This window comes from Sapajus apella, unplaced genomic scaffold, assembly GCF_009761245.1.
Source record: "Sapajus apella isolate SASKATOON/1434 unplaced genomic scaffold, GSC_monkey_1.0 scaffold49, whole genome shotgun sequence".
NCBI classification, from domain to species: domain Eukaryota; kingdom Metazoa; phylum Chordata; class Mammalia; order Primates; family Cebidae; genus Sapajus; species Sapajus apella.
The window spans coordinates 15,786,514-15,800,306 of record NW_022436989.1 but is presented as its reverse complement, the minus strand read 5'-3'; the positions used below and the strand labels follow the sequence as shown (position 1 = coordinate 15,800,306).

Sequence of the window (13,793 nt, the reverse complement as noted above, 5' to 3'; positions counted from 1 at the left end):
TCATGTTACATGAATATAATATGCATTTGAAATACTGCATTTTGGGATAGTAAGGACTTCCTGGTACTCCCTTAAAGTTTAAAGGGCAATGTTGTAATTTTACATAATGAATTTATTTCCAGAGGATGTCTACAGTTGCTTTCGCTTCCTGCGCGATGTTTTTGCAGATGAGTTCATTTTCCTTCCAGGAAACACACTAAAGGTAAAGTGCTTACAACAAAGAGCAAGTGTGTTTGCAGTGTGAGTTCTAGAAACATTAGGAGTGAATTCACAGATGTGTCTCAGGCAGGGTGCCATCCCTTTCTTCAAGGCAAAGTGGGGCAGACTTCAAGAGAAACTGGGGCACTCAGTTCAGCGGACTCTAGTTTGATTCTTGGTCAAGTTTAATTAACAACTTAGGCATTATCTGGTGGGAGGAGGGTCATTGTTTGAACTATCAGTATGGCCATTGCAACTAAACTAACTTTATTTTAGTAAACGTTTAAAAATCAGCATACATTTTCCTGTTAGCAGGTTGTTGGAATGAGTCAGCCAGGCAAGTACCTTTTGCTTTAAGGGTAGTGGGTGGTGGTCCTGCCTGGTCTAGACAGCTCAGGAGTCATCAGGCTCACAGAGCTGGACTGCTACTTGGTTGAAGTGGGAAGTGACAGTAGATGAGAAGCATGTTAGGTTTTTGTGTGCTGTTTTAAAGATAAGAGGTTTGATTCTGTAGGTAGTGGGACAGGAGTGCCAGAAATTTTTAACTATAGCATAATTCTAAATATTTTTAGGACTTGCTCTATATATTTGCTATTTAAATTAGCGAGCGGCTCTGCAAAGTGAAAGAAAATCCCTCACCCAGGTTGTGACTTGTAAGGCTCAGAAAGGTTGTATGTTTGAGAACGTTCTGAATGTAGAACAGTTGCTTCTCTGGCTGCTCTGTCACTACCAGAATTGTTGGAAGGATTGGGGAAGTAGCCAGTATTCTGTTGTCTGAGGGCCTGTGGCTGCATATATTGAGATTGGCAGTGTACCCATTAACCTAGATTAGGGGGTGCATTATGGCTTCCTCTTCCTTTCTAGGACTTTGAAGAAGGCTGTTATCTGCTTTGTAAAAGTGAGGCCATACAAGTGACTATGAAAGACATCCTAGTTACAGAAAAAGGAAATACTGTGTTAGAATTTTTAACAGGACTCTTTAAACCTTTTGTGGAAAGCTATCAGGTATGTAAATTTGGCAAGTTCTCCTTCATGCCTCCCGTATCAAATACAATAAGACGTTCTCGCCCTCTGCTTATTTCCAGTCTGAAAGGCAGGTATCTTCCCCTGGCACATGGAAGAAAGAGAGAGAATGATTAATACAATCAGTGATTCCACCTCACCAGTGAGACCTTGCTTCCCGAATTCAGGAGGAAGCTTCGTTCATTACAGACCCAAGAGGACAACAGCTTAGTAATGCCATGAACACAGTATTCACAGGACCACAGTTACACCCAAGCACCATCTGTCATACTGTGTCTCATGTCTTAAAGAGGTCTTCATGTCAGTTAATATGTAACCGACTTTATGTATCATTCAAGTCTTACCTACTGAGTGCCTGGTAGATATCAAACCAGACAGTCAGTAAAGACAAGATTTAAATGATACTTAAAGTCAGTTACATATTACCAAATGCTTATGTTAGAAAGAAAAAGCACTTCCTGGTGCTTGTGGTCTCTGAAATAACTCATTCAGCCTCCTTGCACAAAGTCTAGCACTTATTGAGCATTTGATAAATGCTAGTTCTACCCTTAATCACCTTTCTGCAGTAGAAATCATCAAGCATTTTAGAGCATGTTAGTTTGTTAGGTGTATTTAGAGACAAAAAGCAAAGTTATTAAAATCTGACCCCTCTCCTCCCAAGTAGCATAAAAAATACTTGGCTGATGGTAATTAACTTGTACGCCTTGAAGAGAGAAATTATACTTTAATTAATGTCGTTATTTTAAACCCTTTTCTAATTGTAAAATGTATTGTAAACTCAAAGGAGATGTCCTAAAAATTATTTGGTTTCTCTGTGCTGATTCCTTGGAGGGTCTTTATTCTGCTCTGCTGTGATATGTCATTCTCTTAAGAGGGGCAATGTTAAGTTATTTACTATTTATTGTCATTGTTTTTTTTTTTTTCTGTTTCTGTTCCTCTCATCCTTCCTCTTAAAATCAGATAATTTGCAAGTACCTTTTGAGTGAAGAAGAGGACCACTTCAGTGAGAAACAGTACTTGGCCGCAGTCAGAAAATTCACAAGTCAGCTTCTCGATCAAGGTCAGTCACTATTCTGTGGGTGCTGATTTCTCTTAGTTGAGAACAAAAACTGGTCAACTAACTCTTCCTCACCCCGGATTTTAGGTACCTCTCAATGTTACGATGTATTATCTTCTGATGTGCAGAAAAATGCCCTAGCAGCTTGTGTGAGGCTCGGAGTAGTGGAGAAGAAGAAGATGTAAGTACTGAACAAGATCCCATGGGTGCTCAAGAAACAAGGAAATGAATGACATTTGATCACAGAATCCACAGAGACATAGAAATGGATGATCCAGGAAACGTTATGTTGTACTTTATTTATCTATCCCCGATTAGTTAAGTCAGTATGAGTTACCCTGAAAATTATATGTGATTTTGAATAGAAATGCAATTGAAGCAAAGAAAGAAAGTACTTTAGGCCAATATTTTTGCTTTGACCTAATGTTGAAATTTATAATTACAAGAAAGATTTTCGGGAGTGTAGTGGGCATTTGCGTGTTTACACACATAATACATATATAATATATAAATACATATATAATACATATATAGATACAGATGTGTGTATGTATATAAACATATAAATATGTGTTCTTCTAAGTGATTGAATTTAACAGTGGTAAAGCTTAATATGTAGCCTCTGGCAGTCATGTCTCTTTAAGTGGTCAGAAGAGTGAAGCAAGAAGCCAGGAGGTGGGACAGGAGCCCGAGGCTTTTGACCACGTAGGACTGGCCTTGGGGAAAAGTAGCCTTACAATAGCTACCGTCAGGAACAAAATATAAAAGCTGTCTTTTCCCCAGAGTTTATGTCATAATAAATCTTGTTATTTTCTCCTAGAAATAATAACTACATATTTAATGTGAATGAACCTGCCACAACCAAATTAGAAGAAATGCTTGGTAAGTGCAGTTTAATAAAATACAAGTTTTCACATTTTGTTGATCAATTAAAATAAGAAAGTATGCCGTGGAACCAAATACTTTATCAAAATGATCAGTAAGTAGTAGGTTTCTAACATAAACAGGGAATTACTTATGTAGTATAGCATTTTCTCAAGGAAGCTAAAGAGAAAGCGCAAAGAAAATTAGCAAAACACAGCAGGCATGAAAGAAGCAGTCTTACACAATAGAAAGAGTCTGTCCCTAACGTGACTGATCTCAAACAGAGGCCCAGACCCTTCACATTCTTGTCTCGGAGACAGCACCTCATTTTCATCCTTTGTTTGATGCTCTCACTGTCTTGCATTGCTTCTTTCCCAAGTGAGGAATTAGGGTCAGTGTCCCTATCACATAGACTTTCTGAACTCAGAATTAGGGGCTGAGCACATCCTTGGGGGAATAATCCAACCCTTCCTCTTCTCTAGAGCCTATCAGCTACGAAGAAATAGTCCAGCCTAAAAAGAGTCCTTGAGTGTTGTCTTCCTTGACAGGAAGAGTCCCTGAGTGTTGACATAAACAGAAATACAGTCAAAGGAGATAACAAACACATTTCCTAGCAATGATGGGGCCATTTTAGAAAGGAGGTTGTTAACATTTGGAAAAAATATCTGCCAATTATATTGAATAGCACAGTGTGCTTGAGTGGATCATCTTACAAGTACTGTTTTTGTGATCACAGGAAGCAGATGTAATGTGAGCGTGACATATTGGCCCAGTAGTTCAGAAAACATGACTGGGTTCAACTCCTGGCCCTGGCTCTGTGGCTCTGGCCACACCATCACCTCTTGGAGCATCTACTGCTTCCCTTGTGGGGTAGGCTAGTGTCCCCACAGGCACTGGCCTGTCTGTAAAGCTCTGCACAAGTGTCCAGTGTTTCCCTGGAAGTCGTTTAAGGAACAGCTGTATGAGGAAGGGCAAAATCAACATCATTTCATGAGATACCTCTCTTTTTTTTATCTTAGGTTGTAAGACACCAATAGGAAAACCAGCCACTGCAAAACTTTAATAATCGACAAATAGTTATGGAAAATTCAGTCATGTAATTACTGTCATCAAAGGACTCATTACAACAAACAGGGAAGTGAAGGAAGAGACGCGCCTTCTCCTACTCCCTGAGACTTCGAGAACAGTGGACACAGAGGGAAGAGACGATCATTGGAAGCAGTCAGTTTACTCTTCCCCACCACAGTGGTTAAAGGCTTTTGTATCCGACACTGTGTGTGTGTTTTAAAATAAAATAAACTTTTGGAAACATGTTTGGAAAAGCAAAGCTCAGCTCCTATTTCACTAACATTTTTTAGCTTACCATATGTATTAAATTTTTACATTGACTGAAAATATGACATCAACACTGAAGCTCTGGATATTAAAAGAAAACTACTGGCCAGGTGAGGTGGTTCACACCTGTACTCCCAGCACGCTGGGAGGCCGAGGTGGGCACATCACGAGGTCAAGAGATCGAGACCATCTTGGCCATCTCTATTAAAAATACAAAAATTAGCTGGGCGTGGTGACACACACCTGTAGTCCCAGCTACTCAAAAGGCTGAGGCAGGAGAATCACTTGAATGAGCTCAGGCTGGAGTGCAGTGGTGCGATCCTGCAACCTCCACCTCCCAGGTTCAGGCGATTCTCCCACCTCACCCTCCTGAGTAGATGTGACCATGGGTGTACGTCATCATGCCTAGCTGCTTTTGTTTTTGTTTGTTTTATGGGGTTTTTTGGTATTTTTTGGTAGAGATGGGGTTTCACCGTGTTGGCCAGACTGGTCTCAAACTCCTGACCTCAAGTGATCTGTCCACCTTGGCCTCCCAAAGTGCTGGGGTTACAGGCGTAAGCCACCACACCTGGCCAGATCTACAATGAGCTATTGAACAAGCATACCCTTGAGACCACACCTTGCTTGCATAGGAGTTTCAGGAAGGTTGAACTAGCATCTTTTGCACTGTCTGGAACAAAACCAGATGGAGAACAGCTCCTGGGAGTTGGGAAGTGAGAGAAACCTATTAGAAGCTCTTGACTGAGAAACAGCAGGAAGCCTGGAGGAAAGAATATAATTATCTCAGGGGAAAGCAAATGGATTTGGGATTCAGTAAATCCTTTGCTGTTTCTATGTAGATTCTTAAGGCTTGAAACCTATGCTTTATTTGGAAACTGGGCCATTCAAATGTGAGAACAAATAGAAAACAATTCCACAAATAGCTAATGCATAAAAATAAACTTCTTAGAACATGTAATCCTACTTCCACTGTGTTAAATGGAAATGAGTTTCTGACTGCTTTGATTTGACAGCAAAGACAAAGCAATGTGTTCAGCTCTATTTTATTTTATCTTTATTTTGGGGGGGACTAAGTCTCGCTCTGTCGCCAGGCTGGAGTACAGTGGTGCGATCTCGGCTCACTGCAATCTCTGCCTCCCAGGTTCACCCAGCTAATTTTTGTATTTTTAGTAGAGACAGGCTTTCACCATATTGGCCAGGATGGTCTCAATCTCTGGACCTCAAGTGATCTGCCTACCTCAGCCTCCCAAAGTGCTGGGATTACAGGTGTGAGCCACCGTGCCCAGCCGCATTTTTTTTTTTTTTTTGAGATAGGATCTCACTCTGTCACCCAGAGTCACAGTGGCACAATCACAGCTCACTGCAGCCTCGACCTCCCCAGGCTCAGGTGATCCTCCCACCTCATAGTCTCGAGTAGCAGGTACTACAGGAGTGCACTATCATGCCCAGCTAAGTTTTTGTATTTTTTTGTAGAGACAAGGTTTTTCCATGTTGCTCAGGCTGGTCTCAAACTTACAGGCTCAAGTGATCTGCCCACCTAGGCTTCCCAAAGTGCTGGGATTACAGGCATGAGCCACGGTGCCTGGCCTTGTTCACTTTTTGATATCCATGGGGAACTCTCATAGGTAGAATGATTTATCAATTTTATTTTGTTTGTTTGTTTGTTGAGACAGAGTTTGACCCTTGTCACCCAGTCTGGAGTGCAATGGCATGATCTCAGCTCAGCAGAGCAGCACTCTGGTATTGTTGACTAGCTGTGTTTATAGCTACTCCTTAATTATAAACTAAATAAGGGGCAGGTTATTCACATATTTTCTGCAAACAGGTTGGGAATTCCTGGGACTGAGGGTGAATTCAAAGTAACTTCCCAGGGTATCGCCGTGACATTTGTAAACTATCACAGTTGCTGGTGGGAGTGTCTTTTAGCATGCAAATGCATTACAATTAGGGTATAATGAGCAGTGAGGACAACTAGAGGTTGCTTTTGTTGCTATCTTGGTGTTAGATGGTTTTGGCCAGTTTCTTAATGCATCCTTTTTGACCAGATCCTGTTTCAATCTGCTGGGTTGTGACCAGTGCTCAGAAAACAAGCGCTGCTGCTCTCTTGCCTCAGTGTGATTAAATGAGCTCCTTTTGCACAGGAATCTCATGGAAAATTACAGCTGCAAAAACAAGCACAGTTCAAGAAATCATTTCAGATTTGTTATCTCAGCTTCCCCTCATAGGTCTTATAGATGCCAAGAAAATGATGCCCATTCACAAAAGAATGGGCCAAGTCAAAGGAAATAGTCAAGGGACTTGTCCCCGTGAGGAAGGAGACCCAGGCATCTGGGATCAACTTCCCCTTTGACTGCCACTCTGCATTTCAGCAGAAGGCTGACCGACTGTTACCTCCTGATTCACCTTCCTGTAGGTGGCAAGCTTGGTCTCGGGGAAACTCTCCGGAAGACACTGTTTTTACTTAAAACAAGATCAAACCCAGGAACCTTTTCACGTGAGTCCTAAAACTGTAAACCTGAAACCCTTTCATATGTGATTTCTAAAGATGTAAACCTAAGATTCTTCCACTTGTAATATCTAAAGTATAAGCCTATATAAAGGCAGAACCGTCCTTTGTTAAATGAGCTGAATTTGGACAATTTATTCCTCAGCTCCTGGAATAAGGAAGGAGGAATAAGGGGAATAAACTCCTTCCTTCCCCATTCGGTGTTCGAGGGGCTCCGGCTACACCAGCAGGGTGGAAATTTTCAAATTTTCAAATTTTAAGAACTGGGGCCAGGTGCAATGACTCATGCTTGTAATCCCAGCACTTTGGGAAGCTGAAGAGGGTGAATCACCTGAGATCAGGAGTTCATGATCAGCCTGGCCAACATGGTGAAACCCTGTCTCTACTAACAGTACAAAAATTAGCTGGGTGTGGTGGTGGGCACCTGTAGTCCCAGCTACTCAGGAGGCTGAGGTGGGAGAATGGCTTAAACCCTGGAGGTGGAGGTTGCAGTGAGCTGAGATTGTGCCATTGCACCCCAGCCTGGGTGACAGGGCAAGGCTCTGTCTCAAAAAAAGGAAAAAAAAAAAAAAAAAAAAAACTGGGATGGGCGGGGTGTGTCTGAGTCCACATAGCTTGCTAATTTCACACAGTATTGGATGAATCCTAGTAGACAGAAAGAGAATACTTTGATGGCTGACAGAAGTTGCAGTACTGATACTAACACATTTTCCTACAAATGTCCTGTGTGGCCCATGAAAAAGGGAAGTGCCTCATCAAGACTACAGCAGATTTTCTAGGCTTGAATAATGTAGTCCTGGCTGGGTGCTGTAGCTCACGCCTGTAATCCCAGCACTTTGGGAAGCTGAGGTGGACGGATCGCCTGAAGTCAGCTGTTCGAGACCAGCTTGGCCAACATGGTGAAACCCCATCTCTACTAAAAATACAGAAATTAGCTGGGCATGATGGCGGGCGCCTGTAATCCCAGCTACTCAGGAGGCTGAGACAGGAGAATCGCTTGAACCTGGGAGGCAGAGATTGTAATGAGCCAAGATTGCGCCACTGCACTCCACCTTGGGCAACAGTGCAAGACTCCATCTCAAAAAAAAAAAGGGTTGAGTCTTGTCATTTAGATCCTAGGTCTTGTGGCCTACATTTTCTTTCTTTAGAGACGCGCAGATGGCATAAACTCTACTTTTTTTTTTTTTTTTTTTTTTTTTTTTTGAGACGGGGTTTCGCTTTTGTTACCCAGGCTGGGGTGCAATGGCGCGATCTCGGCTCACCGCAACCTCCGCCTCCCGGGTTCAGGCAATTCTCCTGCCTCAGCCTCCTGAGTAGCTGGGATTACAGGCACACGCCACCATGCCCAGCTAATTTTTTGTAGTTTTAGTAGAGACGGGGTTTCACCATGTTGACCAGGATGGTCTCGATCTCTTGACCTCGTGATCCACCCGCCTCGGCCTCCCAAAGTGCTGGGATTACAGGCGTGAGCCACTGCACCCGGTCAACTCTACTTTTTTAGAATAAATTCACATTTTGTACCTTTGAAATTTTCCATTCAAGGGAATCCTAAAAAATTGAGATCTGATTTCTTCACAGTTCTGATGGTAAGCAGAACGCTTACTTAATTTAGCAACAGCTTCCTGTCTTCCCCACATAAATAAAACAAAAAACTAAGGTCTTCAAGGAGTATTTCAGTAACAAGAATATAAAAATATTGAATACCGACTAAAAAAGAGCAACAGATATAATATTGTAATATCATTTTTATCCAGTGTGAGGCAATTTTTAAGCTTTATTTTTATGAAACATTTCAGATTCCCTCATATCACAGCACATCAATAAGCAATATGTTCATAGACTGATTTTTATAGTACATGTCATGTCCCAAATTCCCAATCCTAGGTAAGATATCAAGTTACAAAATACAAGTGCCAATAATTAAACTATAGGTAGTATATTAAACAACAGTGAGTTTTTAGCAATTATGTGAAATGAGGCTTTAATCAAAGAGACTTAATACCACTAGGTGTCTTTTTTCCCCCAAGAGTAATTAATTCAATCAAGCCCATGATTCCAAGCTCAAGTTACAAGTTTTATATGCTTAAAGCAAACAAGAAAAGGCAATCAATGCTTAAGTGGTACATTTTAGTATACATCATACTTCTGACAATCTCTCATCGCATTCAATTTTTAGAACTTGTCTCGGAGTCTAATGAAACAAAAGAATTACAGAAGAAAGCCCACTCCACTTTGAGGAACGTAACGTAATTGTTCTGTCTGGGTACAAAGGTACGTCACAACACTGGGGGTCTTTAGTCAACTTCCCATACTAATTGACTCATCAAAAGCATACTTCCTTCATCTACAACTGTAATTGGAACACACAGATTTTACCTGAAGAAAATCCTGTACTTCCAGTTTTAAAAAGCTGACAATTCTATGAAGAAGCAACCATTTAAATATCTAACTATACACATTTAAGTTTTCACAACTTCTTGCCTTATGAGGAATTTTGATTTCAGAAATATCATTTCAGAGACTTAGCATCATATATTTATAAGTTTCATACAGTATAGTATTAGAAACTGTAAATGGCACAGAATAATCATAATTATCACAAAATTTTAACAATTTCCAGTGATATTAAAAAGACAAATTATAACTGTCTTTGCTCAGCTAAGATATCCAGTTACGGTTATAACTTTTGAAAATGCTAAAGTTAGGTGAAAAAAATTAGTCAAAGAAAATCTGTAAATCTGATACTTTCCAATCTTTTAAATGTGCATAGCTAAGGATAAAATAAAGGGGTTTATCTGGCACATGAATAATTAAGTCAATGAGTTTTACAACCCTGAGCCGCTTTGGCAGCTATTTTAGGTTTCACATAATTTTTACAGTCTTAGTACCACCATTTTCATTTAGATAAAAGAAATGACCTTTCAAGAAATCATGGGCATCAAATATGGTGCTTATGGACAAGAATCACCACTAGAAGCTGGACACAAAATGGATCATAGCAAGCAATTTCTCTCAAACTGTAAGGAACGTTGTAGAATACACAAGAGACGCAACAGTTTAGAAACCTTGAGAAGCTCACATTTCTTTAGTTATTCTGTTTTACTAAACAATTTCAAGTAAGCATTATATTCATGTTTAAAAACAAAGCAAGGAAAATTTAAAAAATGAAACAAGAAAAATGCAGCATGGAACATTTTAGGAGTCACAGAAGGTTCTCTTCTTCCCTTTGTTTTGGGCATAGTCTCACCTGTTTTCACTTTGTTACAAAAAGAAACAAAACCAAACCTCTGCTCAGAGTAGTCATAGCACAATGGGATTTGCATGTTTTTCTAATTTCCCATCCATCTAGACCCTGAAATCTAAATAAATATTTCAGTGAAAACTTTTTTTTTTCTATTTGCATGAAGTCTGAGCCACCATATACTCTAACCTGAATGGGGGAAGATGGGACAGCTGTATCTTATACTGAAGCGGTGGCAGCTACAACCTGGCAGCTGCTGCCAGATTTTCCAATGTGTCCTTCTTATTATTTTTTAATGTGAGAAAGACAAAAGCTACAGCTGGAAACTCACACAATTTAGAAATATGTTGAAAAATGTTATTATAGTCCTTAGGATTTCCAAGTAAATGCTCCCAGATCAAGTATTACAAAGCTGCTAATTAGCAACTGAAAATTAGCCATTCAAATTATACCAGAAATATTTGCTGAATTGTTTTTATGAAAGCTTCCTCTTGGAGTCTGAAGCTTTCATCAGAGTATCTGAATCCACACACCAGCTAATTTCAAGAAAGAATTATGTTGACTAAAACCAGTTCCAACTCATCTTTTTCCCAAATAGTCCAACGTTTTGAAGAGAAATATACGAGGCAGGGTGTTTTATATGGCACTGTACCCTTTAGGAAACCTAACATTTGAGTGAACTGGGAAACTTTTCACAACATACTTAAACTCTATGTATTTATAGATACTATGACTCTGCTGTATAATATATATTGTGGGGAAAAAAAGAAGAAGAAGAAAAAAAACAGCCTGGGCAACATGGGGAAACCCCATCTCTACAAAAAATACAGAAATTAGCTAGGTATGGTGGTGCCTGCCTGTTTCCAGCTACATGGGAAGCTGAGGTGGGAGGACTGCTTGGGCCCGAGAGGTCAAGGCTGCAGTGAGTCGGGACCTTACAGTGAGATCCTGTCTCTAAAAAAAAAAAAAAAAGGTGTTTTATCAAAGGATAAAACTTAAATGCTATAGTGTATAGTGTGACCATAATTTTGGAGGAGAATTAGCATAATAGCTAGCATATGTTTCAATAATTCCAGTATTTTTGCTATTTGGGTTTAACTTCTTTTCCTCTTTTGATTTTGTATTTCTAAGAGGGCACTTTTTATTTTCAAGTTGTGTTTAAAACTATAAAGAGTATGCTAATACAACTTAATATAAATATAAATAATATATAAGCTTTCTCTCTATATATATGTACATATAAACAGACCCAAGCATTAGACCACTGATGTTGTACTTTCAGGATTCACACGAATAAGTCTAGATGCATTCCTCAGATCTTGGAGTTGCTTGGCAGGTTTCCCCACACCTTCTTCAAACCTTTTCTCCACGACAGGGAGGACTGTTTCATATAAAAAGGATGCATTCTGCCTGATAAAAGCTTTCTTCTCTGGATCCTGCTCACATCGAAGACTATAATCCACATGCTGAACAGCAACCAGAATGATTTCCACCAGGCTCTCCAAAAGTACCATGTGCAGCTCTGGGAAATACAGCTTCAGGGCCTCTTCCAAAAAGCCCATGGTCTGTTTGGTGAAAGCAACCACTGTGTAACTTAAGTTCACCCAGCAGTCATCCCCTGTGTACTGCTCAAAGTTACTTACCCCGCAGCTTTTCATCTCTTCTTTGAGCTTACCCAGGGCTTCTGGCGTCATCAAGTTCATCTTCCTCCACATCTCTTCAGAGTTGCGATGTTTAGTGGCTTCAATGATGATTTCTTTGTAACTGTGCAAGGCCCCTTGGATGTCTTTCACCAGAAGGGCGTGGATGATGAAGGTGAGGTCTAGTCCGATATCACCCAGTTGCTGGCAATGCTCCTTAGCCACTTTTACACACTCAGCTGCTGTAGAGAGGCTCTCCTTACTATCAAACACCTGCTTGCTAAAAGCATCCACAAACATGCCCATGGCTGATCTTGCCCAGACCACAAAAGCCGAATAGCAGCCACTGTCAGTGCCTGCAAAATCAATCTCAAATTCTTTTGCAGTCTCAAGAAGGCTAGTAAAGAAGACATGGCACAGCTTATGAATATAGAGTAAAGTGGCACCTTCAATGCGAAGCTGACGAATTGCAGTATGAACAGCGGCTGCCCTGTTTCTCAAAAATAGCTCACAGGCCTTCGTGCACTGGCCCAGCCGGATCAGTTGAGAAACTGCTCTGCGGGTAGCCTTGGGACCACCTCTCAGTGAACGATCTGGGGAGAGTTCGAAAACTAGCACCTCAGTGAGTTGTCGAACTCTCTCATCCACTTTGGCCCTTAGTTCTTTTACAGGAGGTGGGCTAGGCTTATCTTCCAGGTAATGGTTCAATTTATCTAGGAGGTCGACCGCCCCTTCAAAGTCTCTCTGGGCAATACAGACATCCAGGTCTTCAGGTAACTCCTGGATCCACTCCATGGAGAGGTCCACCTTCTCTTCCTCTACCTCAGGAACAGCTGGTTCTTCTTCTTCGTCATCCTCAAATGGGTTAGTGGCCTTGGAAGTCACTTGGGGTGGCCCTCGAGGGGCTGCTGCCTCCTCCTGCTCCCTTCGCCTTTTCTCACTTAGGGCTCTCTTGGTCTCCTCCAGTACTTCCAGCCACTCTCGTTTGATTTTAGCATTTTCGGCCTGGAAAATACGGCTCTCAGGGAACATAAGCAGCTTGAACATGTCCTTCATGGGTGGGTTGTCTTTGACATTGACTACGGCCAAACCATCCAGGGAATAGAGCGCGTTGTAGCGATACATCCCCCGCCGCTGCGGTAGCCAGGTAGCCACCAACAAACAATCGTTCATGAGAAAGCCGTGCACCCGCTGCAGTTGGGCCATGTGGTCCGCATCGTATTCCACTAGGTCCCCGTTGTACACCAGGTACTGTCCCGGCGTCTCCAGCAGGTGCCTGCAGCCTTCCACCTTCTCAAGCAGGGTGGTGAGAGTGCGCTGCTTTCCTTCCTCGCCTGGACCGGAGCCGTCGCGGGAGGCACCCCCGGGGGAGGGGAAGAAGCCAGCCTGGCCTCGGAGGTGGTCTCGGCCCCCCGCCCCACCGACTCCCTCCTCCCCGCCAGAGGCAGAGGCGGCGGCGGCCCCGGCGGCCGCGGCTGCAGGCAGCAATGTAAGCGGGATGCTCTCCAGGCTGCTCTTCTGCTCGGTCAGCAGGTGGCTGAGCTGGTACATCTCGCTCTCCAGGTAGGAGATCTCGCGGGCCGTCTCTATGAACTGCCGGTAGTTCTGGTAGACGTTGCGCTTCAAATTCTGCGCCGTCTCCTCCGCCAGCGCCTGGATGCGCTGCCGGTGCTCCTGGAGATCCCGGTCCCCATCCGACTGCTGCGAGAGCTGCTTCACGTACAGCCGCGCCTCAAAACCACCCGACTCCAGCTGCCGACGCAGGCGGCTGGCCCCACTGTCTGACATCGTCATCGCCATTTCCTTCCAGGTCTCAGGCACTTACTGTCACTATCGGCGCCGCAATAGCGGCGGCGGTCTAGACCCACCCAAGACCAGCGGAGCACTAGGGCGGAGGAAGCAGGATGGGAACAAGATGACTACGCCTGC

The 13,793-nt window shown here is 42.4% G+C and overlaps 2 protein-coding genes across 3 annotated transcripts in view; one reads left to right on the top strand and one right to left on the bottom strand.

The window, feature by feature from the left end:
• The window catches only part of GNPAT (glyceronephosphate O-acyltransferase), a 33,591-nt gene extending 29,127 nt beyond the window's left edge, over positions 1-4,464 (top strand). For both annotated transcript variants that reach the window (XM_032242452.1, XM_032242453.1), the window contains 6 exons: positions 123-202; positions 1,063-1,203; positions 2,182-2,281; positions 2,366-2,459; positions 3,099-3,160; positions 4,162-4,464. In XM_032242452.1, coding sequence (XP_032098343.1) covers positions 123-202; positions 1,063-1,203; positions 2,182-2,281; positions 2,366-2,459; positions 3,099-3,160; positions 4,162-4,205 — 521 coding nt within the window. In that variant the 3' untranslated portion in view covers positions 4,206-4,464. The remainder of the gene's footprint in view (positions 1-122; positions 203-1,062; positions 1,204-2,181; positions 2,282-2,365; positions 2,460-3,098; positions 3,161-4,161) is intronic.
• Positions 4,465-8,737: 4,273 nt separating this feature from the next.
• On the bottom strand, positions 8,738-13,793 carry EXOC8 (exocyst complex component 8). The gene has a single exon (XM_032242448.1). The coding sequence runs from the start codon at positions 13,662-13,664 to the stop codon at positions 11,481-11,483; it is 2,184 nt and encodes a 727-aa protein (XP_032098339.1). The 5' UTR covers positions 13,665-13,793; the 3' UTR covers positions 8,738-11,480.